Source organism: Sus scrofa, chromosome 14 (assembly GCF_000003025.6).
Source record: "Sus scrofa isolate TJ Tabasco breed Duroc chromosome 14, Sscrofa11.1, whole genome shotgun sequence".
In the NCBI taxonomy this organism is placed as follows: Eukaryota; Metazoa; Chordata; class Mammalia; order Artiodactyla; family Suidae; genus Sus; species Sus scrofa.
The window spans coordinates 16,770,421-16,795,909 of record NC_010456.5 but is presented as its reverse complement, the minus strand read 5'-3'; the positions used below and the strand labels follow the sequence as shown (position 1 = coordinate 16,795,909).

At 42.8% G+C, this 25,489-nt stretch overlaps 1 protein-coding gene across 2 annotated transcripts in view; it reads left to right on the top strand.

Moving 5' to 3' along the window:
• Positions 1–25,489, top strand: part of GALNT7 (polypeptide N-acetylgalactosaminyltransferase 7) — a 120,836-nt gene that overhangs the window by 42,098 nt on the left and 53,249 nt on the right. For both annotated transcript variants that reach the window (XM_021072437.1, XM_021072438.1), the window contains exon 2: positions 19,285–19,745. In XM_021072437.1, the coding sequence (XP_020928096.1) occupies positions 19,285–19,745 (461 nt within the window). The remainder of the gene's footprint in view (positions 1–19,284; positions 19,746–25,489) is intronic.

Genomic DNA, 25,489 nt, shown 5'->3' with positions numbered 1-25,489 from the left:
TCATCAGCACCCATCATCAAAATGGTACATGTTGTAATTGATAAACTTGTGCTGACATATCCTAATAACTGAAAATCCTTAATTTATATGAGGGCTTACTCTTGATGTTGTACATTCTGTGGGCTTGGACAAATATATAATGACTACCATTATAGTATCATAACAGATTTTTCACTGTTGTAAAAATCCTCTGTGCTTCACTTACTCATCCCTTCCTCCTCTTTAACCCCTGGAAACCACTGATATTTTTATTAGTTTTGCCTTTTCCACAATGTCATATAGTTGGAATCATAGCCTTTTCAGATTGACTTCTTTCATGTAGTATTACTCATTTAAGTTTCCTTCATGACTCCTTGTGGCCTGATATCCCATTTCTTTTTAGGAATGAATAATGGTCCATCGTTTAGATGTATCACAGTGTATTTATCCATCACCTGCTGAAGGACATCTGGGTTGCTTCCAAGTTTTGGGAACTATGAATAAAACTGCTATAAATGTCCCTGTGTAGTTTTTGTGTGAATATTCGTTTTCAACTCCCAGGTAAATAACAAAGGAGCATTAATGCCGGATCACATGGTAAGAGAGTGTTTAGATTTGTAAGAAACTGCCACACTGTCTTGCAAAGTGCTGCCCCATCTTGCGATCGCATGAGAGTTCCTGTTGCTCCCGTCCTCACAGTGTTTGATGTTATCAGTGTTCTGGATTCTGATAACTCTAATAATAGATGTGTCGTGGTACCTCATTGTTTTAATTTGCATTTCCCTGATGACATAAGGTGTCACGTGCTTATTTGCCGTCTATATATCTTCTCGATGAGGGGCTTGTTAAAGGTCTTTAGCCCTTTTTTTTTAATTGGAGAGGGTTATTATTATTATTATTATTATTATTATTTTGAGACTGTTGAAGTTGTAGAACCTCTAATAGAGATGATAAAACCAGATTCTAAAATAACAGTTTCAAGATTCAGTCTTGGGAGATTCTTAGCATTTGACTTACCGAGAACTTTAATATTCCAGTAGATTAACTATTAGTTATTCAGTTAGCCATTGTAACTTTATTTGGAGAAGTTAAAAGGCAGATACCAGTTTTAGAATCTGACTCAGATGTTGGCAAGAGTTGCTCACACCAGACTTTGCTGTATAGGCAAGAACAGCAGCGAATAGCAGTTACCTCAGGGGTGTGTCATCCAGATTGATTGAACTGCACCCATTCTTAGTTACCACTGCACAGAGAAACTGACTAGTGAGGGACATGTCTAAACTTTAGAGGGTCATGAAAGGGGCCTTCACCTTCTTCCCTCTGCTCTGTAGTGTCGCCCCTCAAACTGCTGCTGTGATGATGGACCATGCGTGGTTTTTGTTTTTTTTATTTGGATCCAGTCACAAACCAGTACTTCTAGGCCGTAACAGTACAAGTGAATTCAGAGAAAAATGAACATTTTTGAAACCATCAAAATACAAACCCAAATTAGATTCAGAAGACATACATTTAAGCTGTCAGCTTGCCTTAAAGTTTCTAAAAGCTGCCTTTTACCTTCTGTACCTGCCTGCCTGTGGATCCAGAGCATGGTCCCCCAGAGTCCCTTGTCCTGCCCTGTCAGCTTGAGCTTAGCAGGGAGCCTTACCCTATGTGTATGTTTGCTAGTGATTTGCTTTTAAATTAGCTGACTTCTGAAGCTGTGGGTAGGAAACAGTGAAAACTTTTACCTTCTAAACACCTCTTTAGAAATTTCGAACTTCTCCTTCTCAGTCTCTCGTATTTAAGCAGGACTTTTTTTTTTTTTTTTTTTCTGTAAAGGACCTTCATTTGATGCTCCTTCCAGGTCTTTGAGATTGGACGCTTTGCTGGGAGCCACCTGAGATTGTCTGGCTAATTAAGGGAAGACATGGGTTGGAAAATGGAATTCCTGGCTCCTGTTTTAGAACTCAGCCCCCTTCTATCACTGACCTCCAATGTTTTATTTATTTATTTATTTTTATTTTTTACTCACTTCCTTATTTATTTATTTATTTATTTTGTCTTTTTGCCTTTTCTAGGGCCACACCCGCGGCATATGGAGATTCCCAGGCTAGGGGTCCATTCGGAGCCGTAGCCACTGGCCTACGCCAGAGCCACAGCACAGATCCGAACTGTGTCTGCAACCTACACCACAGCTCACAGCAACGGCGGATCCTTAACCCACTGAGCAAGGCCAAGGATCGAACCTGCAACCTCATGGTTCCTAGTCGGATTCGTTAACCACTGCGCCACGATGGGAACTCCCTGACCTCCAGTGTTTTAAATAAAATAGCTACTAAGTCAAAGCATCAGATTGCAAGTTTCTGCGTCTGGATCTTTTTGGCAATAGTTGTATAATTTTCTTCACAGTGAGAATCTTTAAAAAAAAAAAAATTCTATCCTTGTCTCAGCTTTTCTCTAAATCAGTTCTAAGAACCACTTGTACTTAGATGGAGCTTCTAAGAATAAGCAGCGCTCTTGTTTTAACAAGATGAGCCCTTTGAAAGCTGCCTAGCGAGTGTGAGAATTTTGGCCTTTAATACTGACTTGGATCATCAAAAGGCAAGCCAGGACTTCCCTCTGTGACCCAGTAGGCTTGGGCCACTGTGGAGGTGCAGGTTCAACCTCGTGCATTGGGTTAAAGGATCCGGTATTGCTACAGCTGTGATGTAGGTCACAGCTCTGGCTCAGATTCAGTCCCTGGCCCAGGAACTTCCATATGTCATGGGTGCTGCCATTAAAAAAAAAAGTCAGACAGTCTCTATATTCAGCATGTGTGTTTTAAATGCAGCCGTTCTTCCCACTCTATGATGCCTTCTTCTAACCCATGTTAGGTGTCCAGTAAGTTTGGTGAGTAAATTAAGTAATAGTGTTTTTTTAATTAGTACAGGAGGATATCTAAGCTTGAATTTACCTTGGTAGTTTAACTTTGAGAGAAGCAGGTCATACTAGTTTTCATATGAAACAATTCTATGATCTAGAGCAAGGTATTCAACAATAAAATGTTTTTATTGAATTAAAAAAATTGCACCATGCATTCTGTTGTTACACTTTCTTTAGGAATTCCTTTACTTCAGTTTTGGAGTAAAACTAACTCCTTTAAATGAGACGCCTAGTCCAACATTGGTCAAACTGAATGATGATCAGAATCATTTATAAACTTTTAAAGTGTCATTTTATCTTTAGTTTTTTATAATGAAAATTGTCTTCAAATATACAAGAAGTTGAAAGACTAGTACAGTGACCATCCTTATAAACCCCTCCTCTTAGACTCAACAGTTAATAATAACTTGACAGTTTTGCTTTCTCTCCCTCCCCCTCTTCTTTCTGTATACACAGACTTCTTTGTAGGTCTCGGCTTGATATAATTTAGGTAAAATGCTATTGATAAGAATACTTCTTTTTTTTTTTTTTTTTTTTTTCTTTTAGCCATTTCTTGGGCTGCTCCTGCAGCATATGGAGGTTCCCAGGCTAGGGGTCGAATCGGAGCTGTAGCCACTGGCCTACGCCAGAGCCACAGCAACGCGGGATCCGAGCCGCGTCTGCCACCTACACCACAGCTCACGGCAACGCCGGATCCTTAACCCACTGAGCAAGGCCAGGGCTCGAACCCGAAACTTCATGGTTCCTAGTCAGATTCATTAACCACTGAGCCACGACGGGAACTCCAAGAATACGTCTTTGTTGTCATGTTTACTTCATATTTCAGCACATTAGGAGGCATGATGCCAGATTGTTCCATTATTAAGGATGCTGTTTGAGCACCTGTTCGTAGTGGCAACTGCCAGGTACATCTCTCTTTTGTAAATGGCACATATGCAGGAGAAATATTTTGGTACTTCGAGAATGTTCCCCAGCAGCCTGTCCTCACCCAAAGGTTTCAGCGTCCTTTGGTCCCAGCCAGAATCCCCTGTTCCAACTATGTGTGCTCTGCAGACTTTGCTGGCTCTCATATGTAAAGGAGACTACTCTGTGTCCACTGTGGTGGGCAACAAACCTTTCAAAAGGCCAGGGTAAACACTTAATTCTTTCTCTTTAATTACCATGTTTGGAGTAAATCTCACTGAATCATACTTTCCCATCATTTTTTAGTTCCTCTCTTCTTTCTGACACAACCAAATTGATTCACCTTATAATTCCCTGCCTTAGAGCCAGAAACAGCCATTTCTCCAAGGAGCCCCTTTTCTTTTTCGTGAAGACCTGACTTTAGGCATGCTCATTCTCCTTTGATATCATTGTGTCTAGGCCCTTGGAGTATTCAGAGCAAGGAAATATATTTCATATTGATACTTGCAATTTCTTTTTTCTCTCTTTTTTAATTGAAGTATAGTGGATTTACAAAATTGTGTTAGTTTCAGATGTACAACAGAATGATTGTTATACACAATCTTTTTCAGATTCTTTTCCATATAGGTTGTTACAAGATATTGAACATGATTCCTTAGGCTATACAGTAGGTCCTTGTTTATCTATTCCATATATATATAGAGGTGTGTATCTGGTAACCCCAAACTCCTAATTTATCCCTCCCCCCTTTCTCCTTTGGTAACTGTGTGTAACTGTGAGTCTATTTCTTGTTTTATAAATTAGTTCATTTGTATCCTTTTTTCAGATTCCACATATAAGTGATGCAATATGATGTTTATTGTTTGACATCTCTGTAATAATCTCTAGTCCGTCTATGTTGCTGTGGATGGCAGTATTTCATTCTTTTATGGCTGAGTAATATTTGTGTGTGTGTGTGGTGTGTTTTTCATACTTGCTATGTAAATTTAACTTTTTGAATATTTTTATGTCTTATCTTGACAATCTTGGTTCTTAATAATATATTTACTTCATATGTACGTGTTTAAAATTACAATATCAGTATTACCAGTAAAAATGAAACAGTAAGGTTTAAGATTTCTTTGCAGTTCTTTTTGTACCTGAGTCTTAGAAATTGAAATTTCTACACCCTCAGATCTTTTGAATCGGAGTCTGGGGGAATATTAGTGTTAGCTTGTAGGTTTGTTTTTTACAAATCTGTGATCTACTGCCCTGATCAGCCTTGGAATTTCTGAAATGTGGGAGATTGGTTTGCTCTAGGTAGTATTCCCCATTCCCCCTTTTTTTCCTCCTGAGACATTTTTTATAACTTGATTCTGATATAATTGTTGAGTCATTAGCACCGAGAGAAAAATGTAAAGAAACGGAAAAAAAATTGAATGGGGAAACAGAAGAAAGATGAACAAATTGGAACGGGTATTTAGGGAGCTTAGAAACAACTATCACACACAGTAACTTTTCATATTTTCAAAATCCTTTCTCTGTAGCATCTTCCCTACAGTTCCTTTATTCTTTCTTTTTTTTCTTTTTTTTTTTTTCTTTTTATGGCTGCACTCGTAGCGTATGGAAGCTTCCAGGCTAGGGATTGAATCAGAGCTGCAGCTGCCAGCCTACACCACAGCCACAGCAAGGCCAGATCCAAGCTGCGTCTGCAATGTTCACCACAGCTCACGGCAAAACCACTGAACGAGGCCAGGGATCAAACCCACATCTTCATGGCTGCTAGTCAGATTCATTTCTGCTGAGCCACAAAGGGAACTCCTTCCCTATAGTTCTTTAGAGGGCTTTAAACAGTAACCCATTTGTAGAAATATTTTAATGTCTACTTAAGAATAACCTAGCATTTAATGCATGTTCCATGTTGCTAGGCTGCTCAGTGTTTCTATACATTGCTGTGCTTAATCCTTGCAGTGATCCTATGCTCCATACTACTCCAGTGTTATAGGGAAGGAAACTGACTTAAATATTGGTGGTCTCTGCTTATTGAATGGCTAGCTTCATTATATATCAGGAATATTTCAGGACATACTGGTCTTGTCTTCTTAGAAGTTGGGTTCTCCAGGAAGTGGGCTCTAAGATGGGGTGGGCACAGGGCCCCATCCGCCTGGGTCTGGGAACAGCACCTTGGGGAGGGAGGGTGGGGTCTACACCACCACACTGAGGCTGAGCTCTGGCAGGGGCTGTAGAAGTCCTGGGCCAACCCCAGGGAGACCCTGGATCAGAGGTGTGGAGGTGGGGGGCTTGCCTAGGACCTCTGCCTGGACTGGCCGCCTGCCCCACAGGCAGCCTCGGCCCGGGCGGAGACAGGCTCTTGGCAGCAGCAGCAGGGTCCCCAAGGAGGGCTGGCTGCCAGGACTGTCCTGCACCTCTCTCCCTCTGCAGCCGAGGTTGCGGGTTCTGGGAGTTCTCAAAGTGGCTGCCACGTTGCTAGTAAATTTGCTGTGGTTTCTCCAAGACAAATTGTTCTTGGCAAAGACTTTTTTTCCTATTGACTCTGCTTCTTTACTTTTCCTACTGAAGATGTATGTTCAAAGAAGTCAAAGAAGTTTGCTTTTGCGTCACTCATTATAAACCTAAAAGGCTTTCTTTTCTTCTTTTCTTTTCTTTTTTTTAAGGCACCCACAGCATATGGAAGTTCCCAAGCTAGGGGTCGAATCAGAGCTGCATCTGCCGGCCTACACTACAGCCACAACAACGTGGGATCCCAGCTGCGTCTGCAACCTACCCCACAGCTCACAGCAAAGCTGGATCCTTAACCCACTGAGTGAGGCCAGGGATTGAACCTGGTGTCCTCATGAGCCAAAATAGGAACTCCCTAAAAGGCTTTCTTTTAACTCATTTTCTTACCTTTAACCCTTGCCTTATTGGATGCTGACTGGGCCAAAATGTTTACCTGCAGATAACCTTGTAGTGTTGTTTTTAAAACATCAAGTGTTTAGCCTAAGCCAGTCCTCAAAATTTTACTCTCCTTTATAACCATGCTTGAGAGTTTGTCACAGTCAGTACAAGAGGTATCCTTTATGTCAACTCAGCCAAGGGACTCTGGAATTTGAGACCCTCCTCTGTTCAGACTCCCTCTTTGACACTCAGCCTCCATCCTTCATCCTGTGTCTTCAGATGGAGCAGTTTACTTGCTTTCTGAGCCTGCTTCCCACCTTACCCAGCAGACTGTCTTCTGTTTGAAGTGGGAGCCAGGGCTGCATGCTCTTTACCTGGTTCAAGAGACACTCCCACCCCTGTTCTTGGACCTGGGGGTGCAGGGCTGAAATGTGGTATCACCCACCTCCTGCCCACAACAGAAGGCAGTCCTTCATCCGGTCATTTGAATCAGGTCAGCCTGTGTGTTGTAAGCGTGCTACTTATCTTCTTGCTTTGTGAGCATATCTGTCTTCATTTTCTATTGCCAGATCTTGAAGTATATATTTTTACAGTATGTTTGTTCTAGAGTTTTTCATTTCTCATTGCCCCAAATTTTGGCACCCAGCAACATAATTGTCTGCTTTATAATATTCTCCAAACTAGAAATATCTTAAAATTAGGCAAATGTCATATACTTTAATCTGTGCTTTAAAGTGTAATAAAAAATGACATCAAAATTAATGGTAAAATCCAATTAATCCTTTTAATTCCTTCTTTCTCATTTACCATGTGTCTACTGCTTTGGAGAGAAACCAAGATAAAGATTTTTAACTTCTTTAATTTTTTTAAATTTAAATTTTAAAATCTAACTCCTTTTAGGGTGAAGAAACTAGGAGTAGGTGTAAGTAGGGGAGATGAGTTAGATAGTAAAGTGTAGTAAAGTATTCTTTTTTTGTTTTATTTTATTCATTTATTTTGTTTTTTTAGGGCCGCACCTGCAGCATATGGAAGTTCCCATGCTAGGGGTCGAATCAGCCTACACCACAGCCACAGCAATGTGGGATCTGAACCACGTCTGTGACCTACACCACAGCTCACGGCACTTAAAAGGAAGCATCTTCACAGAAAATGCTGTGCAGTGGAGGACATGGGATGTTAGGGATGTTACCGTGTGACTTTCATTTTAGAAGATGTCTTAGGACATAATTCTTTCCTTTGCTTTTAAGTGATTGATAATTGATGATTGAGTGATTAATAATTGAATTTACCACATTCTGGTTTTTGTGCTTTATTTTAAAACTTGCTAAAGTGGTTCTTTTTTTAATGCAACCTGAAGTTTGGTTGTATCCTCAAATGAAGACTATGCCTAGCTGGTCCCAGTGTGTGAACGTGCAGCTTATCCTTCTGCAGTTCTAAGTATTATTTCTCTGGGCTTTCTCTTCATTGTGCTTGCTGTGTATTTTCTCTCTCTGTTTTATGACTAGATCGTGTATGGCAACCTCTTTGGGAATCAACAAACTTTATAGCATACTGTGATGTAGAACCTCCTTATGGAAAAAAAATTTCAGGTTACTGTATGAACTGTTTTGTTATGGACCAGTAAATCATTTTAAAAACACTTCTAAGAGGAAGCTGTACAATTTTAAAAAACATTATACAAACATATGTTCAATATAGGAACTAAGAAAATTGAGACATAAGAAAAATATCACCTAGTCTCACCACCAGAGACAGCTACTACTTTTCACTTTCCTTCTAGTCGTTTCTGTGCTTTGCATCTCGTATTTGAGTTTGTATGGTGTAAGCAGTATGCATATTCAATGTGTGTGTCCTACTCCTAAAATACTAACGTTATAAGTATTTTCCACAAGAATTATTTTTCTTAGACATTTTTATAGATTAAGTACTAGTCTGTAGTGTAAATGTAGCATAATTTTCTTGACTAGTCTCCTAAAGACATTCTGTTTGTTTCTAGTATATTTGCTGGTATATGTTGCACTGAACATTTATGCTTAATGTCTCTTCTGTAATTAGAATTATCTCCCTAGAATACATTTCCACTTCTGAAATTCTGTAGTCAAAACACAGGAGTGTTTTAAAGAATTTTGATATATACAGAAAATGCTTCTACAAAGAACTTAACAAAATTACAGTTTGTATTTTTCCCCCTAGGAGAGGGTCTCAGATCTTTGTGACCCTAAACAGGCAAAGAACCACTGACAATATGTTTATAAAAAGACATTTTATGTTTCTTGAGTTCATCACTGCCTTTTAGCTTTCTAGAAGCCTAGCAACACACATCATGGAAAGTACCTGTGCAGTGGCGATCCCTAGTGGTCAGCGGGTTAAGGAACTGGCATTGTCACTGCTGTGGCTTGGGTCTCTGCTGTTCGTGTGGATTTGTTGCCTGGCTTGGTCTGGGAACTGCATGGCCCAGTCATGGCCCAAAAAAAAGAGAAAAGAATTTAATAAAAAGTAGATGTGGAAGGAATTTGTTGAAAATAGGATCTTGGTAAGACCTACAAGACTGCCAGGTGGCTTTGTGTGGCTTGATTATTAGGACCAGGCTTTATCCTCATGGGTACCAGGCTGGCGCTGGGATTTTACAGGAAAGGATCCTGACCTGGACACTGTCCCTCCTCTCCACCTTGTTAGTGTCTCCTCCTTAGTCTCCAGTAGCCCTTCCTTCCCAGGGAGCCTTCCAACCTCGTAGGTTAGACCAGCCCTCCCCAAAGGTTCGCCCATGCCTGGCATGTGTGATGGCCTGATCATGTGTCTCCCCCTGGGCTAACAGCCCTCAGAGCAGGGATGCATTTATCCACCTCCATGTCCCTGGGGCCGGCACACAGCAGGGGTTGGGACATTTCCCAGGAAGGTCTGGGGCAGAACAGCAGCACCTCAGGATGCCTCTAGAACCTGATGATGGGACATTTCCATCTGTGGTTGGGTGGGAGATACTGCGAGGGGTCCTGAGGTCCCTGGGTCCAGGCTCCGGGGCCCTGGCCAGTGTTGTGTGTCTCAGGGCCAGGGAGTGGGTCCTGTCATAGAACCAAGCTGCACCTCTGGCCTTGGGGTTCTCATTAATTCAACACCATGCCTGCTTTTTGGCCCTGTTGTCACTGTCTTCTTGAAATTCTCTCCTGCATCGCTTTCTCCAGTATTTCATTTCTATGTTCTTCTCTCATTCCTCTGAAAATATCTTGATCCTCTTACATTCATTTGCTCCAGTAGAGTCCTCGATCCAGAGTTCAGCTCTGCTCCAGAGCTCCTGCTTAAAGCTCAAGTTTCAGAGGAAAGTCTTGCATGTCTTTAGAGGCACAGCCTGCATTTAATCTCCTGCCAACTCCCCATAAGTCCCCACCACTCCTTACACCAAACTGTCTACAATTCCTTGAATATACCCTGGTTTTTTTTTTTTTTTTTTTTTTTTTTTTTTATGTTTGTGCCACTGGCTCCATCTCTAGTGGCTGCCAAGCCCCACTTGCACCCCCACCTCTCTCCCATTCCCACCATCCCTGTGCTGGGGGTGTTTTCAAAACAGAGATCAAGCCTCTTAACAGCCTTGCCCTTCTTCAGCGCAGGTGCCTGGCAGGTGGTAGATGTGTAATAAATTTTTGGATAACTAGAAGGACAGTTCTTTTATCTTTTACTGATGCATATAAGTATGAACCTGAATGCCAAGTAACACTGTTACACTGGAGACTCCCTGGATAAGTGTTCCTTCTGGAGGGCAGGCCTGCTGTTGTTGAAAAGTAAAATGTCAGAAAGTTTATTACCTGTATAACCTTGGTCTACTCGGAATGTATTTTTTCTTCCTCACATAGTTACATCTCCTTGTTGCCTCCTTCTAAAATGGATTTCCAGTCACAACATGGTAGTAAATGTTCCATGGTTTAAAAGGATATATTCCACCCTGAAAAGTCGAAAGTATTTTCTTTCTTGAGGTGTTTTGTTGTTGTTGTTTTCAAAATTGCAAGAGATTATTTCATGCTAATCAAAATGTATGTCTTTGCCCCATATTGCAATACTTTTTTATGAGCTATAATGAAAGCCAGGCTGCAGGGCAAAGCAAGGAAGCACTGGAGATAAAGCTGTTTCATGCATTTCCAGCTGAAGAAAGTACGAACACTTCATGGGGGAAGGGCCGTGTTCACTCTTGAATTTCTCCCTAAAGGGATAATAGGACATTGCTTTTTCTGCTTTCAAAAGGGTATTACAAATATGCTTTCTGACACAAATACTACATCTGACCTCATTCTGCTCTCCCTCAGTAAAATGTTTTCCTTAATGTCCTAAGAATTATTGATGATCCTGTTGGTGACATAATTTCCGATAACATTTTCAGGAGGATTTGGAAATCATTATGTGCTTTCTCTGGGATTGCCGGATGTGAGGGAGCATTAAGCATTAAACCATCTGCTAGGCCTGGGCTGGTATTAGATTAGGAAGTGTATTGTTGGAAACAAGAATCAAAGGATAGGGAGTTCCCTTCGTGGCTCAGTGGTTAACCAACCCTACTAGGATCCGAGATGACTTGGATTTGATCCCTGGCCTTGCTCAGTGGGATAAGGATCTGGAGTTGCCGTGAGCTGTGATGTAGGTCTCAGATGCAGCTGGGATCTGTCATTATGTGACTGTGATGTAGGCCAACAGTTACAGCTCTGATCTGACCCCCAGCTTGGGAACCTTCATATGTATGCTACAGGTTCGGCCCTAAAAAAAAAAAAAAGAAAGGATAGGATTAAATAAGCACGTCCCTGGATTTTTTTAAAAAAGTTTTTAACAGTGCGGTGCAGGGATTGATGTTGGGATTGTTCTGGACAGGAGAATGAAGAGAGTCCTGGCCCTTCTGGGGAATGTTGGGTTGATGGGCACAGGCCGAGAGCTGGCTCCACAGTGTGGGGTGGGCAGGCAGACAGCAGATGCCACCTCATTTTCCATCAGCTTTGCTCCCATTGGGCCTCCTTTGTCCATTTGATGAAATGCTGTGATTATTCCTTTGAAGGGTCTGTTCAACAGGGTTAATTTCTTACATCTTATCCTGCTAAGCTATTTGGCTTTTAAATGTATATTTCCCTCTCCATTGCATACATAAATTATTCATGTGTTTAAAAATCTTCACAGATTTTATTTTATCGTCTTTCTCTTTGTTTTGCTTTCATCTTTTTCTCCCTCACTCTTTCTCCAGTTGTTTTTTTACTTGTCATCTTGTTGGAATAATGTGGTAGGATATTTACTGTGAAATGTTGACAATGTTTTATTTTAAATAAGTTTTAATTTTATTTTTAAAAATTTTATTTTATTTGTTTATTTATTTTGCTTTTTAGGGCCACACCCAAGGCATTTGGAGTTTCCCAGGCTAGGGATCTAATTGGAGCTATAGCTGCCAGACTACACCACAGCCACAGCAACGCCAGCCAGATCCGAGCCTCATCTGCAGCCTACACCACGGCTCCCAGCAACAGTGGATCCTTAACCCACTGATCGAGGCCAGAGATCAAACTCGAGGCCTCATGGTTCCTAGTTGGATTCGTTTCTGCTGCGCCACGATGGAAACTCCGACAATTTTATTTAAAAAATTTGTGTAATTTATTATATGTTATTTTTAAAATAATGAAGTATCACTTAGGAGCTTTCTTTTTAAAATTCAGTAATTGCTTAGCTTCCAACACAGACAGTTAAAATCTACCCATTATATCCTTTTATGATGTCTAAGAGGTATTATAATCTGCCTTTTATTATTTGTGGGAGATGTGCTTTTAAGTGACATTGGTGTGCCTTGCATTTACTGCCTTGACGTCTGTGCTCTTACCATTGAAATAATGGCATAAACTTGGACAAATGCTAGCTTCATAATCCCCTGAAATCTACTACAGAATGATTTATTGATCAGTTGTTTAGTACTTATGTTTGATTTTTAAACTTTAGTTCAAAACATCTAAAAAAAATATTCAAAATAAGAATATTGTTTTAAGCCTGTAGAATATGTACGTGATTCAGTTAGTGAGCTAAGGCTTGAAAACTAAAAATTATTTGGATGTCATAACTGTATTTAGATTGCATATTTCATAAAACTCATGGTTAGTTGTCTGTGATAATAACTTTGTTCTGAGCCATTAAATGTCTCACAAATAAAAGTTTTTTGTAAAAGGATAACCCTTTTATAGACATTAACCTGTATTTTGGTCCTTTATTCACTCATTTCTTCTTTTAATTTATTCCCTCTTGTGTACTATCTGGTAGTTTTCTGACCTGATTTAGAATCTGCCTTATTTCTGTCTTAAAATTAAAACAAGGACCAAATTTAGCAGGAGACCATTGGCAAGATAAATTGGCCTAGAGGGCTAACACCAGCAGATTTACTTTCTCATGTTTAAATAGACTTTCTTGTGTCTCTTTATTCCATAAAGTAACAAATTTCACTTGCAGACATGATTTATTCAAATCTGAAGAAGAAACTAAAAAGATTATTCAAATTTTAGGTTTGTAGAGAAAGTAATGTTTTTAGTTAGCTCATTTGGATTCTGAACATGCTAACCTAAACCAAGCCCAGCAGTGGTGTCAGACAGTGGATGCAAAGCCAGTTTCTTTTCCATCATAGAGTGGAGCACTACCTTTCCCATAACTAGTATAACTAGTGGTAACTAGTTGCAACAGCATCGGCAGCTCTGATGTAATAAGCTATTCCCAACAGTCCAGGGACGTGCTGCTCCCTCCCTGGAATGAGTCTGAGTCCCTGTGGCTGGTGGTTACCAGCCTGGGTGCAGTATATGCTGTGGGGTTGCTGACCTGGATTTGTTTTGATGGGGCAGTTACTGTGATGTCAGCCATGCTACTTTTTCCATTCTGTCCCCTTTTGTTTTATATCCTGGCCCGGTACTTAGAAAAAAAAGAAGAGAATGGGGGCCTTCTTGAGTCAGTCTGTTTCTTTTGGCAGGTAATCCTATTGGAATGTAATGCTTTTTCTTATGGATAAAGCCGCACCCTTCTCTATCTTCACTTCTGCCTTAGTTCCCAAAGGAGGCATCAGCCTTAAAAATGTACTTGAATAGGATCCTTTTCCTTGAGAGGACATCCTCCATATTCAAGGACTGGTGAAGTCTCTGTTTAATCTTGGGTGTATCTATTTTAAGCCCTGATTAAACAGATTACTTGACACCCCCCCCCCCACTCCCACCTCCCAAGCCCAAAATAGCCACCCACTCCCAAGCAGTCAACTCAGTCCTGAAGGAGCAGGCGAGCATGGTCCTCCATCAGCACAGGATGCCAGCAGGGGATGGGCTGACTCAGAATCCAGCTCGAGCTAACCAGAGGGAAACCTGGGTGCTGACCCAGGGTACCCCTACTCCTCCTCATCCTGCCACAGTTGAGAGTCTGGGGGCATCCAGCGTACAAGCACACCCTTTCTTCTGAACTTCGTTGACTTTATTTTTTTACTGCTCTCTCTGTTCCTTTAGCTCCTTTTAGGTGAGTGAGCAAGCTGGAGAAGATGCTGATGTGATTTTTCTAATTAAAGGTATTTTCTGGAGTTCCTGTTGTGGTGCAGTGGAAAGGAATCCAACTAGGAACCATGAGATTGCGGGTTTGATCCCTGGCCTTGCTCAGTGGGTTAAGGATCCGGTGTTGCCGTGAGCTGTGGTGTAGGTCGCAGGTGCGGCTCAGATCTGGCATTGCTATGGCTCTGGCATAGGTCGGAGGCTACAGCTCTGATTCAACCCCTAGCCTGGGAACCTCCATGTGCCGTGGCTACAGCCCTAAAAAGACCAAAAAAAAAAAAAAGGTGTTTTCTATCAATGGGTGGATTTACATTTGACCTGTATGTTGTAAGGCCTTTGGCTCTGGTGGTGCGACAGCCGAGTTGTGAGAGGCAGTTAGTGGTGGGCACTTCCCAAAGGAGAAGGGGTCCTGGTCTGCACGAGCTCATTACCATGAGCTTGTCTCCACACTCACCTCTCTTTTCAGATCCAAGCCTATGCTGCTTTCATCTGCCCTGAATCCCTTTATATTCCTATCACTTCTACTGAGACATGACCTTCTTGGAAAAATACGGTGCGGAAGCCTGATGTGGGGGTGAGGGGAACTTTGTAAATTGTGAGATGTAAAGTATATAGTCTGACCCGATTTCTGATAGTCCCGAATTTCCATCTGGTGATGAGTGATTGTATTTTTCAGAACATTTCCACCTTTGTGAACTTACTGATCTTAGAAGATTATCTACCGATTAAGTTTTCCATTTCTAGTCAACAGTTTTATATTCACAGGCTTTGACTGTGTAGGAAATCAGCTGGTACCTATGAAGGCATCATAACCCCAGTCAGTCACAAAGGCAGCTAGATTCCCATTCAGCCTTAGGAAGGAAGGAGAAGTGTGCAGTTTTCCTCTTTTGGAGGTTGAGTATCACACTTTATAGCCGTCCTTTAAATCATATGACATTAAGATTTGATGTGATTATTCCTAATTGACTTGGAGTTACACACTTCTTGTATGTGCTCTTGCCTTTGGATTTAATGACATGAAGGCTTTGAGAAGTGAGCAGATTTCATTTTTTCCGGTGACTATTATATAGCACTATTAAGAGTTCAGTCCTGTGCAGAGAATATAAAGTCCTGACTTCTTGCTGAATTCATAAATATTTCCAGGAAAGATCTCTCTGGTTAAGCCCTTCTCTCTCAGTCCCTACTCTGCATTCTCTCCGGTTCCTTCTCAGACTCTCCCTTACAAGCCAGGCAGGAATTATAGGATTCGTGCATTTATTCAGCAAATACTGAGGATTGCATGCCAGGATCAGCGCTGGCAATGCAGTGCTGCAGCCCATGGCTCAGGTCCCTACCCTTTCAGGGGACCTAGAATGCAGAGCAGGGGATAGGGTCACATCATCCCCGCTAGCCTATCCTTGTAAATAAGGTTTTGTTGGCACACAGCCAAACCCTTTCAGTTTCATGCGTCTGTGGCTGCTTTGGCACTGGAACGGCAGCAAAGTCAGGAGCATTCATTACTTGACTGTTTACAGAAGAAGTTAACTGACTCTGGCTTGGAGTGTGTGTGGGGAGAGCCAGAGAAACCCGATAAACCCAGAGAAGAGGGTCCTCTGGTGTCCTAGAGGGAAGAGGGCCAGCATGGAGCTGTAGCAGAGAGGGGAACCTGTTCATACCTGAATTTCAGAGACGTCACTGTGGCTGCTATGCAGATAGGTGATGGAGAGGCAGCATTGGAGTGTGAGGCCCTGCCTGGATGCATGTCTCAGCCCTGCCATGCCTGATCCCAACATCAGCTTGCTCCTCTGTTGGCTGTTCTGTGTGTACAATAGGTCTGGCAATCATGGACCTCAGTCTTGGGAATCAGTGGGTTACCACATGTGAGGCACTTAGAACCCTGTTATTCCTCTTCCTGTAATCTTTCAGGCAGGCTGGCCTGAACCAGGCTGGCCTCAGCAGTCAGGGTTTGGAGAACATGGCCAGATTTAAGAGCTACACAAGCTCTGAATTGGAGGAGTCAGTGATTAATTGGATGTCCGAACATGAGGCCAAGGATGAAAATGTATGTTTTACCTTTGATCGGTGAGTGGGTGCTGTTTACCGTTCCTGAGGTGGGGAAGACAGTCCTGGAAGCAGGTTTGTGATGTGGGGTAAGTGTAAGTTCAGTCTGGGGTGTCTTAAGTTTAGGTTGATTGAAGTAGAAATGGCCAGGAGGCAGGTGCCTGCGGGCCTGGAGATGAGAAGGATGAAAAGTGTGATGTGGGTGCAGGAAATGTGTAGGCATGATGGGTGTGACCTAGTCGCCTGGCTTGGAAGAGAAGGAGATTGCCCAGGGTGAGGAGGAGCAACAGGCAGCCTGCTGTCAGATCTCTAGAGAGCACCAGCAGTGAAAGGTTAGACAAGGGAATGATCAGAACACCTTTTGGAGGAAGATATGCATGAAGTTTGAACCTATTAAACATTCTCTTCTTAAGGTGGGTGAATTTGAGAAACATTTACATTTGTGAGTCTTTTTACATCAACACCGGCCAACCTAAACCATAGCATGTGTCTCACGATTTGGGTACCTTGATTTTACATCTTGCCATATTCCACATCCTTCCAATAAGTGGTTTCCCCCAGTGGAATATGGGGCGCCACAGTGGATGCTCTGTTGACCTCTGACGGCCTGTTGAGTCTCCTTTCTGTACCAATTGTCATTTCCCGCCCTCATTCTTTACCTTCCCAATTACTGGTTCACTGGAGCCATGATGGGAAAAGTTGAAGTGGGGACCACATCTTTCTCCTCTTAGTGGCGTCCTTGGTTCAACATCAAGAACTTGAGTCTGATACTTTAGAGTTTAATAATGACGCCTCTGTTTTCATTTGTTTATTATGATATTGTGGTACGTAAATATAACTTTGGAAAGATCCAGGAGCTAAACTGGAAGAAAGGACACTTCCCATCACCAAAATCACCCCTCAGCTTTGGTGCCTACCTCTTTGTGCCAGAGCTGTGCTTGGCTTCCTTCCTTAGGATGGGATGATTCCCCAAACCCTCAGTGATTCATGGCTGCAGATCTCTGGCGAGACTGCCTCCTGTCAACTTACTCTGACCCCTGGGAGGGCTCCCAGGTTAGGCTTCAACGTCGTCCCTGCTGCTCAGGTGTGTGATGATCAGAAGGCTTACCTACCTGTGATGTGTGACTGACAAAAGGCATGACATTTATATGGTCAGGCCGAGTGCTGTATTTTATAGTTTTGTGTTGCAGGAGAACAGGTGTGGAAAAACTTTGAAATGGACCAAAAAGATTACTGGGGACATTAGTTGACTCAATTTTCTGCGTTATCTCATCCAGCTTTACAGTCCTGTAAATGATAGAAAACTGACAGTATTGCGAAAGTCTTGTCCATTGAAATGGAAATTGTGTCCTGAGAGGTGCAGTTGGTTATTGCCCTGAGGATTTTGACCAGTTTTACCAGTTTTGCATCTATTTGTAGATTCTTCGCAGTATTCTTGATATTTGTTGGGATTCACTTTGAACTGGTTGTGTAAGATCTTATGGTTCCTTTTTAAAATAATGAGCCAATTAAAATCCATGGCCCATGTTCAGAAAAAAATTCTTACTGTGCATACACGAGTAGGTTTATACATGCATGTAAGGTCTGTAAGAAAGATTCACGAGAAAATACTCTGAGCACCTCTCCCAAAGGGAAGGCAGGAAAACTTGCCTTTTGCTGTGTCCTCTTTTGGGTCCCTTGAATTTTATATCGTATGCTTACAGTATTCCCTAAATGAAGGGATAAGTTTTAAAAATTTGTTTTTGAACTCTCTCACATCAGTCCTTGGTTAGCCCTGACCCAACCTTCAACATCAGCCAAATTCACATTTGAGTTAGCTGACTTTCCAAGGAGACTTTTCTCTCTAAATAAACTTCCAATAGACAGCAAAGCCCATGTCTACGTCCTACCGAGAGCCTCACTTCCACACTCCTTAAAGTTTTTAACTTTACTTTTCAAGATGGCACCAACACTGTAGGAAAACGTCAGTCGGGTGATACTAGGTCTACTATGCATCTGTTAAGGAACCAGGTGGTCTTGGTAAGAGGGGAGTGGCAAACAGTGGTTCTGCACTTCTGGCTCCGACCTTCTCACCTGTCCCCACCCAGTCCATAGCCACCTGATCTGGTTATAGCTGGAGGCAGTCAGTCCAAGCTTGCTGCAAACTGAAATCACTGGAGAGCTTTCAAATCTCCAAGTCCCCCAACCAATTAAATCACAGTGTCTGAGGGATGGGATGCAGACGTAAGTATGTTTAAAGCCACTGAGGTGATGCTAATATCAGGAAACATGGCTCTGTGTAAGGAATGGCACCAATTTAGCAAAAACTTTGTATATATGTCCCAGGAACAAAAACGCTCAGGTTTTTGACAGAAAGATCTGCTCAGGTAATGAGGAGCATCCAGACAGAAAGGGAGGCAGCCATCACGCAATAGCCATACATGCAGAATCTGTTTTTCCCTGAAATACCCCCGGAATGGGGCCAACGAGGTTCTGGGTGTGGCTTAAAAGCCCCAACGGGTTTGGTTACAGTCGTTAGAACTTTTTTAAATAGTCGTGAATGCAGCTGAACTCTCTGAGTAGGAAATACTGAATCGGAACTGTTGAGTGCGTAGCCCAGCCCTGTTCCTCTGCCATTTGGAGCACAAAGCCAGCCTAGAGATGGGTGACATCTAACACCATGGCCAGTGTGTGCTGTGTGACTGACAGATGTCACGTGCATCATCACCAGACAACTGGGAAAACCGCACTGTACAGCATGAGCTGTTAAGTGTCTGTTCTAGCCAAAGGTCCTAGATCTTCATTGCTTGAGGATTGAGCTTGATATGGGGTATTTGACAGAGCTACGTTTATAAAGGGGAAGGTGGAAAATGCATCCGTTCCCCGCTTTGGGGTTGGAAATGCCAGGAAAGGGTCTGTTCTTGGTATCGGCTGAGGGGAGGTCCTGATACCTGGCCATCTTCTGTTTCACATTTCAAACCGTTTTATTGTTGCCTTAGCTTTTTTCTAAAACATGAAAATGGGTTTCATAAACTCTGCTGTGATTTGCCTTCATGTACTCATTGTATGTCCCCTCCCTTTTGTGTAGGAAGACAGAGCTGTTAATAATGCCATGCCTGACCGAGGGGCCAATGGACTAGCTCCCGGGGATGACAGATTCAAACCCGTGGTGCCCTGGCCTCATGTTGAAGGAGTGGAAGTGGACTTAGAGTCTATTAGAAGAAAAAACAAGGCCAGACATGAACAAGAGCGCCACGCTGGAGGAGATAACCAGAAAGACATAATGCAGAGGCAGTATCTCACATTTAAGCCTCAGACTTTCAGCTACCGTGATCCTGTGCTCCGCCCAGGGGTCCTCGGGAACTTTGAACCCAAAGAGCCTGAGCCTCATGGAGTGGTTGGTGGCCCTGGAGAGAAAGCCAAGCCAGTGGTTTTGGGACCAGAACTCAAACATGCAGTTCAAGCCAGCATTAAAGAGTTTGGATTTAACATGGTGGCAAGTGACATGATCTCTCTGGACCGCAGCGTCAATGACTTACGGCAAGAAGAGTAAGCACACTTCCTCTTCTCTCTAAACTGGGCGCGCGATTGTTGTCATAGATACTTAGATGGAGTTGGATTGTTAGAATGCCAAAAATATCTGTGACTCTATTGCAAGGGAATAGGAGGAGCTATGGCACACAGAATGGCCATGAGGGGGCAATTTCCACACTTGTATTGTTCTACTGACCGTGTGGGTGTGGCAGATAAAATTCTGTGTCTTCCACATCAGGGCTCTTCAAACTGTGGTCCCCAGTCTGCCGCTGGTCTGATTCTTGTGAGGAAATGAGCTTGTGCCAGGGTGTGAATCGACTGTTAAGTGTTTTAAATTCAGCTGGCAGTGTTTTAGTAACCAAACCTTTTTGGTGCATTGCTTTTCCTTTTGGACCAAGCTCCTTGTCCTGTTGTGGACACAGCTTGAGATGCTCATGGAACTAACTGGATGTTTGTCTCCCTCCGTTTTCACCCTTAGCACTGAAACTGGGAACAGAAACTCCTAAGTGTGTGCAGAAGACACATTTGAACAGATGAAACTGTGGTCCACACGTTCTAGTCTTTTCATGTAGTGTGATTTAAAACAAAGGGTTTCCAACCCTTGACTTTTGATAACAGTGATTACCGAATGAACTGAAAGTTTTTCTTTCAGTTTATTCAGTAGCTGATTCTACTCATAGGATCTAAGTAGCTTCCATTAATGTGGATGCTTCCATTAATGCACTGCTACTAGAAAGCTTTCAGATGCATTCCTGATGACGTGGTTAACACAGTCCTCATGTTAACAGGTGAGCACAGCAGGCCCACGTGCACACGCAGACCTCACAGCAGCCTCCTTTCTGACCACTGAGTATAACCCTAGACCTAACAGAGTGCTACTCAGGAGACTGGACATTCATATATTAACGCTGTGAGAGGGAGAGGGTGTGTGTGAAATATGCAGAGAAACTAGAGACAGAAGTAGAGAACCAGGTTGCTGAGAGACATTCCCTCCAGGACAGAGAAGAGTTAGAACACCTCAGGGGACTGTGGAGAGAATCACTTTATACCTAACCAAAGTAGAGATTTGCTTGATAGAAAGGGGGAAAAAAAAGTAGAAGATGCTCAGTCAAATGTTACTTCAGATAAACAGTGAAAAATATTTCGTATGTGTATCCCAGGTAGCGTGTGGGATATACTTACACTTTAAGACTATTTGTCATTTATCTGAAATCCACATTTATCTGTGTATCCTGTATTTTGTCAGGCAACCCTCCTTGACGGGCTGAAGGTGGTGATTGTAGAGCTCATGCCGTGCATGGACTCTTTAGGGCCCCACACATGATCTATAGCCCCTCAGACAGATTCAGACCACTCGTCTCCATCACTCAGAGGACGTCTTAAGGGCATTCTCACCACCATAAAGGGGAAGGAAAGAGAGGGGAGAGTCTGATGTCTTTGTGCTATAGGCCAGGACTTGCTGTGGGTTATCCTCTGTCACTCTCACAGACTGAGGGTTCCCACGTACGAAGGGGAGGTCTGAGGCTTAGTGCTGTGGCTTCTTAAATCTGCCCAGCAAGACAGCAGAGCGAGTCAGCCCCAGAGGGCTAGGTCAGAAAGCCCTTTGCTCTGCTCCACCCCACACCTTGAGAGTGTCCCTTCCTGAACCATGTCACCATCCCAGGGCAAACTTAATATAGAAACTAAGTTTTTAGCACATGATAAAAGATGGCATTTAAAATGTCAGTGTAGGAGTTCTTGCCGTGGTTCAGCAGAAACAAATCTGACTAGTATCCACGAGGATGCAGGTTTGATCCCTGGCCTCACTCAGTGGGTTAAGGATCTGGCATTGTGGTGAACTGTGGTCTAGGTCTCAGATGCGGCTTGGATCCAGTGTTGCTGTGGCTGTGGCATAGGCCGGCAGCTACTGCTCTGATTTGACCCCTAGCCTGGGAACCTCCATGTGCTGTGGGCGTGGCCCTAAAAAGACCAAAAAAAAAAAAAAAAAAAAAAAAAGCCAGTGTAAATCTAGCTTACTTTTCAGTATAAGAAACATGCTGAGATATGAAATAAACAAGGATCTACTATGTAGCACAGGGAACTGTATTCAATAGGTTGTAAAATCCTATAGTGGAAGAGAATCTGAAAAAGAATATATGTAACTGAATCACTTTGCTGTACACCAAACGTTTATACTTCAATTATGAATCAATTATACTTCAATTAAAAGAAAAAAGATAGATGCCTGGAAAACCAAAGGGCACGCATGTCAGGGCAGCACCCAGGACTAGAGTGGTCCTCCCCTGCGTGCCCCCACATCCCTTCGGTTTCAAGGCCTCTTCTCTAGCCACCACATACGTCTCAGATCATTTCTGAAGTCCGCCTCCACCACCCCATCCTCTCTCCTGGAATCCTACCAGCGCCTCCTTCCTGGTCTTGCCACTTCCTGCCTCAATCACACAGAAGCAGAGTGGGGTCCAAACCACACAAACCTGGCCCATCTATCACATTCCCTTCCCAGCGCACCCGAGTTAAAACCCAACTCTCAACCAGCTGCAGCCCTGCCCACCTCTCACTGGCTACATGCCTTCTCCTGGGGCCTTTGCACCTGCTCCCCCATCCACCAGGCTCAGTGGGACTTGTCCCCATGATGCCCTGCTCTATTTTTGTATTACTGCTCTCTGGCCATTTCATTCATAGTATCCCTCAAATTGATGATGAGGCATTGGTTTAGTTAGCTGTTTATTGACCTGTGTTTCTTCCCAGATGGTAAGGTCCTGAGAGCAAGGAATTTATTTGTTTTCTCCACCAGCAGCTTCCGGTAACTGTCACCTAGGAGGTTGGCAGTGCCCAGTGGTAAACATCTGTTGAAAGGATGAGTGAGTGAGTGAGTAAGTGAGAGAACAAGCACAGGAGCCTGCTGAGGTTCAGACCTTGGCTTCACTACCACACACAGATTTTAGGCCAGCTCCTTGCTCTCTTTTTTGGTTTTTTTGCCATTTCTTGGGCCGCTCCCGCGGCATATGGAGGTTCCCAGGCTAGGGGTCCAATCAGAGCTGTAGCCACCGGCCTATGCCAGAGCCACAGCAACTCGGGATCTGAGCCGCGTCTGCAACCTACACCACAGCTCACGGCAACGCCGGATCGTTAACCCACTGAGCAAGGGCAGGGACCGAACCTCATGGTTCCTAGTCGGATTCATTAACCACTGCGCCACAACAGGAACTCCTCCTTGCTCTCTTGAACCCTCGTTACCTGACCCTTCAAGTGGGTCTAACAGTTCCTACCCCCCAGGATTGGCCTTGGGAGTAAAGGACTTAACAGAACAGACTAATCACAGTCTTAGCACAGGCCCGATAGTTAGAAACTTACATGTTAGGCCACCTCTGCAGCATATGGAAGTTCCTATTGTGGCTCAGCAGGTTAGGAACCTGACTAGTATCCATGAGGATGAGAGTTCCATCCCTGGCCTCACTCAGTAGCTTAAGGATCCAGCATTGCCTCAAGCTGTGGCATAGATCATAGATGCAGTTCGGATCTGGCCTTGCTGTGGCTGCAGCTCCAGTTTCACCCCCTAGCCCAGGAACTTCCATATGTTGCAAGGGTGACCTTAAAAAGAAAACAAAAAAATAAAATAAAATAAACTTTCATGTTATTGGCTTTTTAATAAATGCTGTGGCACTGTCTTCAGATGAGATTTGTCTAAACTTGAATATTTCAGTTACATTTAACTTTGAGGTCCCCTGTTACTCTTGGGAAATGTGGATGCCCCACACTTCGTGAGGCCGCATCTGCATCATCTTGCTTCTCTTGTACCTTCTGTGATGGTAAAACCTTCACCTCCTTTGATGATTTCGGGCACATGGGCCCTGTCTCTCTGGGTCCTGCTCTCCCACAGTTGCCTTCTTTCCTGCCTTTCTCCCTCTCTTTCCTCATCACACCTCCATCCTTGCTTCCATTCTTTCTGTCTTCTGCCCTCTGCCAAGCCTTCCTTCCTCTGCCATGCCTTCCACGGGCTGGTCATTTCTCTTGCAGAACTCTAGCAGCAATTAGAAATGGAGTTATTGGAAGTCCCTTTTGTGGCTCAGTGGGTTACAAATCTGACTAGTATCCATGAAGACACAGGTTCAATCCCTGGCCTCGATCAGTGGGTTAAAGATCCTTTGCTGCCTTGAGTTGTGATATAGGTCACAGCCATGGCTGAGATCCAAAGTTGCTGTGGCTGTGGTGTAGGCTGGCAGCTGCAGCTCTGATTTGACCCATTGCCTGGGAACTTCCATATGCTGCAAGTACAGCCTTAAAAAGCAAAAAACAAAAAACAAACAAACAAACAAAAACGGGTTTATTGCATGTTTCTTGTGTCATTCCTGAGAGGACTATGTCCCCAGTCAGATAAAAGGACCAAGGCTGTCTCAGCAAAACACTCCTAAAACCCTTTTTATTTATTTACTTATTTACTTTTACATTATGTAGCTATTTACAATATTGTGTTGATTTCTGCTGCACAGCAAAATGACTTATACATATATATATTTTTTCATATTCTTTTCCATTACAGTTTATTACAGGATTTTGAATATAAAATAGGTCCCTGTGCTGTACAGTAGGTCCTTGTTTATCTTATGGATGATAGTTTGTATATGTTAATCCCAAGCTCCTAATTTATCCCTCCCTTACCCCCTTTGGTAACTGTAAGTTTGCTTTCTAAGTCTGTTCTGTTTTGTCAGTAAGTTCATTTGTGTCATATTTTGGGGGTCCACATATAAGGCTATTATGTGGTATTTGCCTTTCTCTTTCTGACCAGCTTGACTTAGTATGATAATTTCTGAGTCCATCCATGTTGCTGAGAATGGCATTATTTTTCCTTTTTCTGGTTGAGTAGTATTCCATTGTATATATGTACCACATCTTCTTTATCCATTCATCTGTTGGTGGACATGTAGGTTGTTTCTGTGTCTTGAGTATTGTGAATAGTGCTGCAATGAACATTGCAGTGCATGTAACTTAGAGATTTGTCCAGATATATGCCCAGGAGTGGGATTGCTGGATCATGTGGTAGTTCTATTTTAAGTTTTTTGAGGAACTTCCATACTGTTTTCCATAGTGGCTGCACCAATTACATTCCCACCAACAATGTAGGAGGGCTCCCTTTTCTCCACACCCTCTCCAGCCTTTATTATTTGTAGACTTAGTAATGATGGCCATTCTACCTCATTGTAGTTTCGGTTTGCATTCCTCTAATAATTAGCAATTTTGAACATTTTTTCATGTGCCTCTTGGCCATCTGTATATCTTTGGAGAAATGTCTATTTAGGTCTTCTCATTTTTTTTTTTTTTTTTTTGTTTGTTTGGGTTGTTTGGTTTTTTGTTACTGAGCTGTATGAGCTGTTTGTATATTTTGGAAATTAAGCCTTTATGGAGTTTCTATTTGTGGCTCAGTAGCAATGAACTTGACTAGTTATCCATGAGGATGTGGGTTTGATTCCTGGCCTCACTCAGCAGTTTAAGGATTTTGGCATAGCCATGTAGGTCACAGACACAGCTCATATCTGGCATTGCTATGGCTGTGGTATAGGCTGTCAACTGCAGCTCTGATTCTACTCCTAACCTGGGAACCTCCATATGCTGCAGGTGCGGCCCTAAAAAGAAAAAAAAAGAAAGAAAGAAAGGAAATTAATTCTTTGTTGGTCACATCATTTGCCCCTTTTAAAAATTGTATGCAAGTGACAAAACTTTTTTAATACTCAAAATATTCAAACATAATAACTTTTTGTAATACT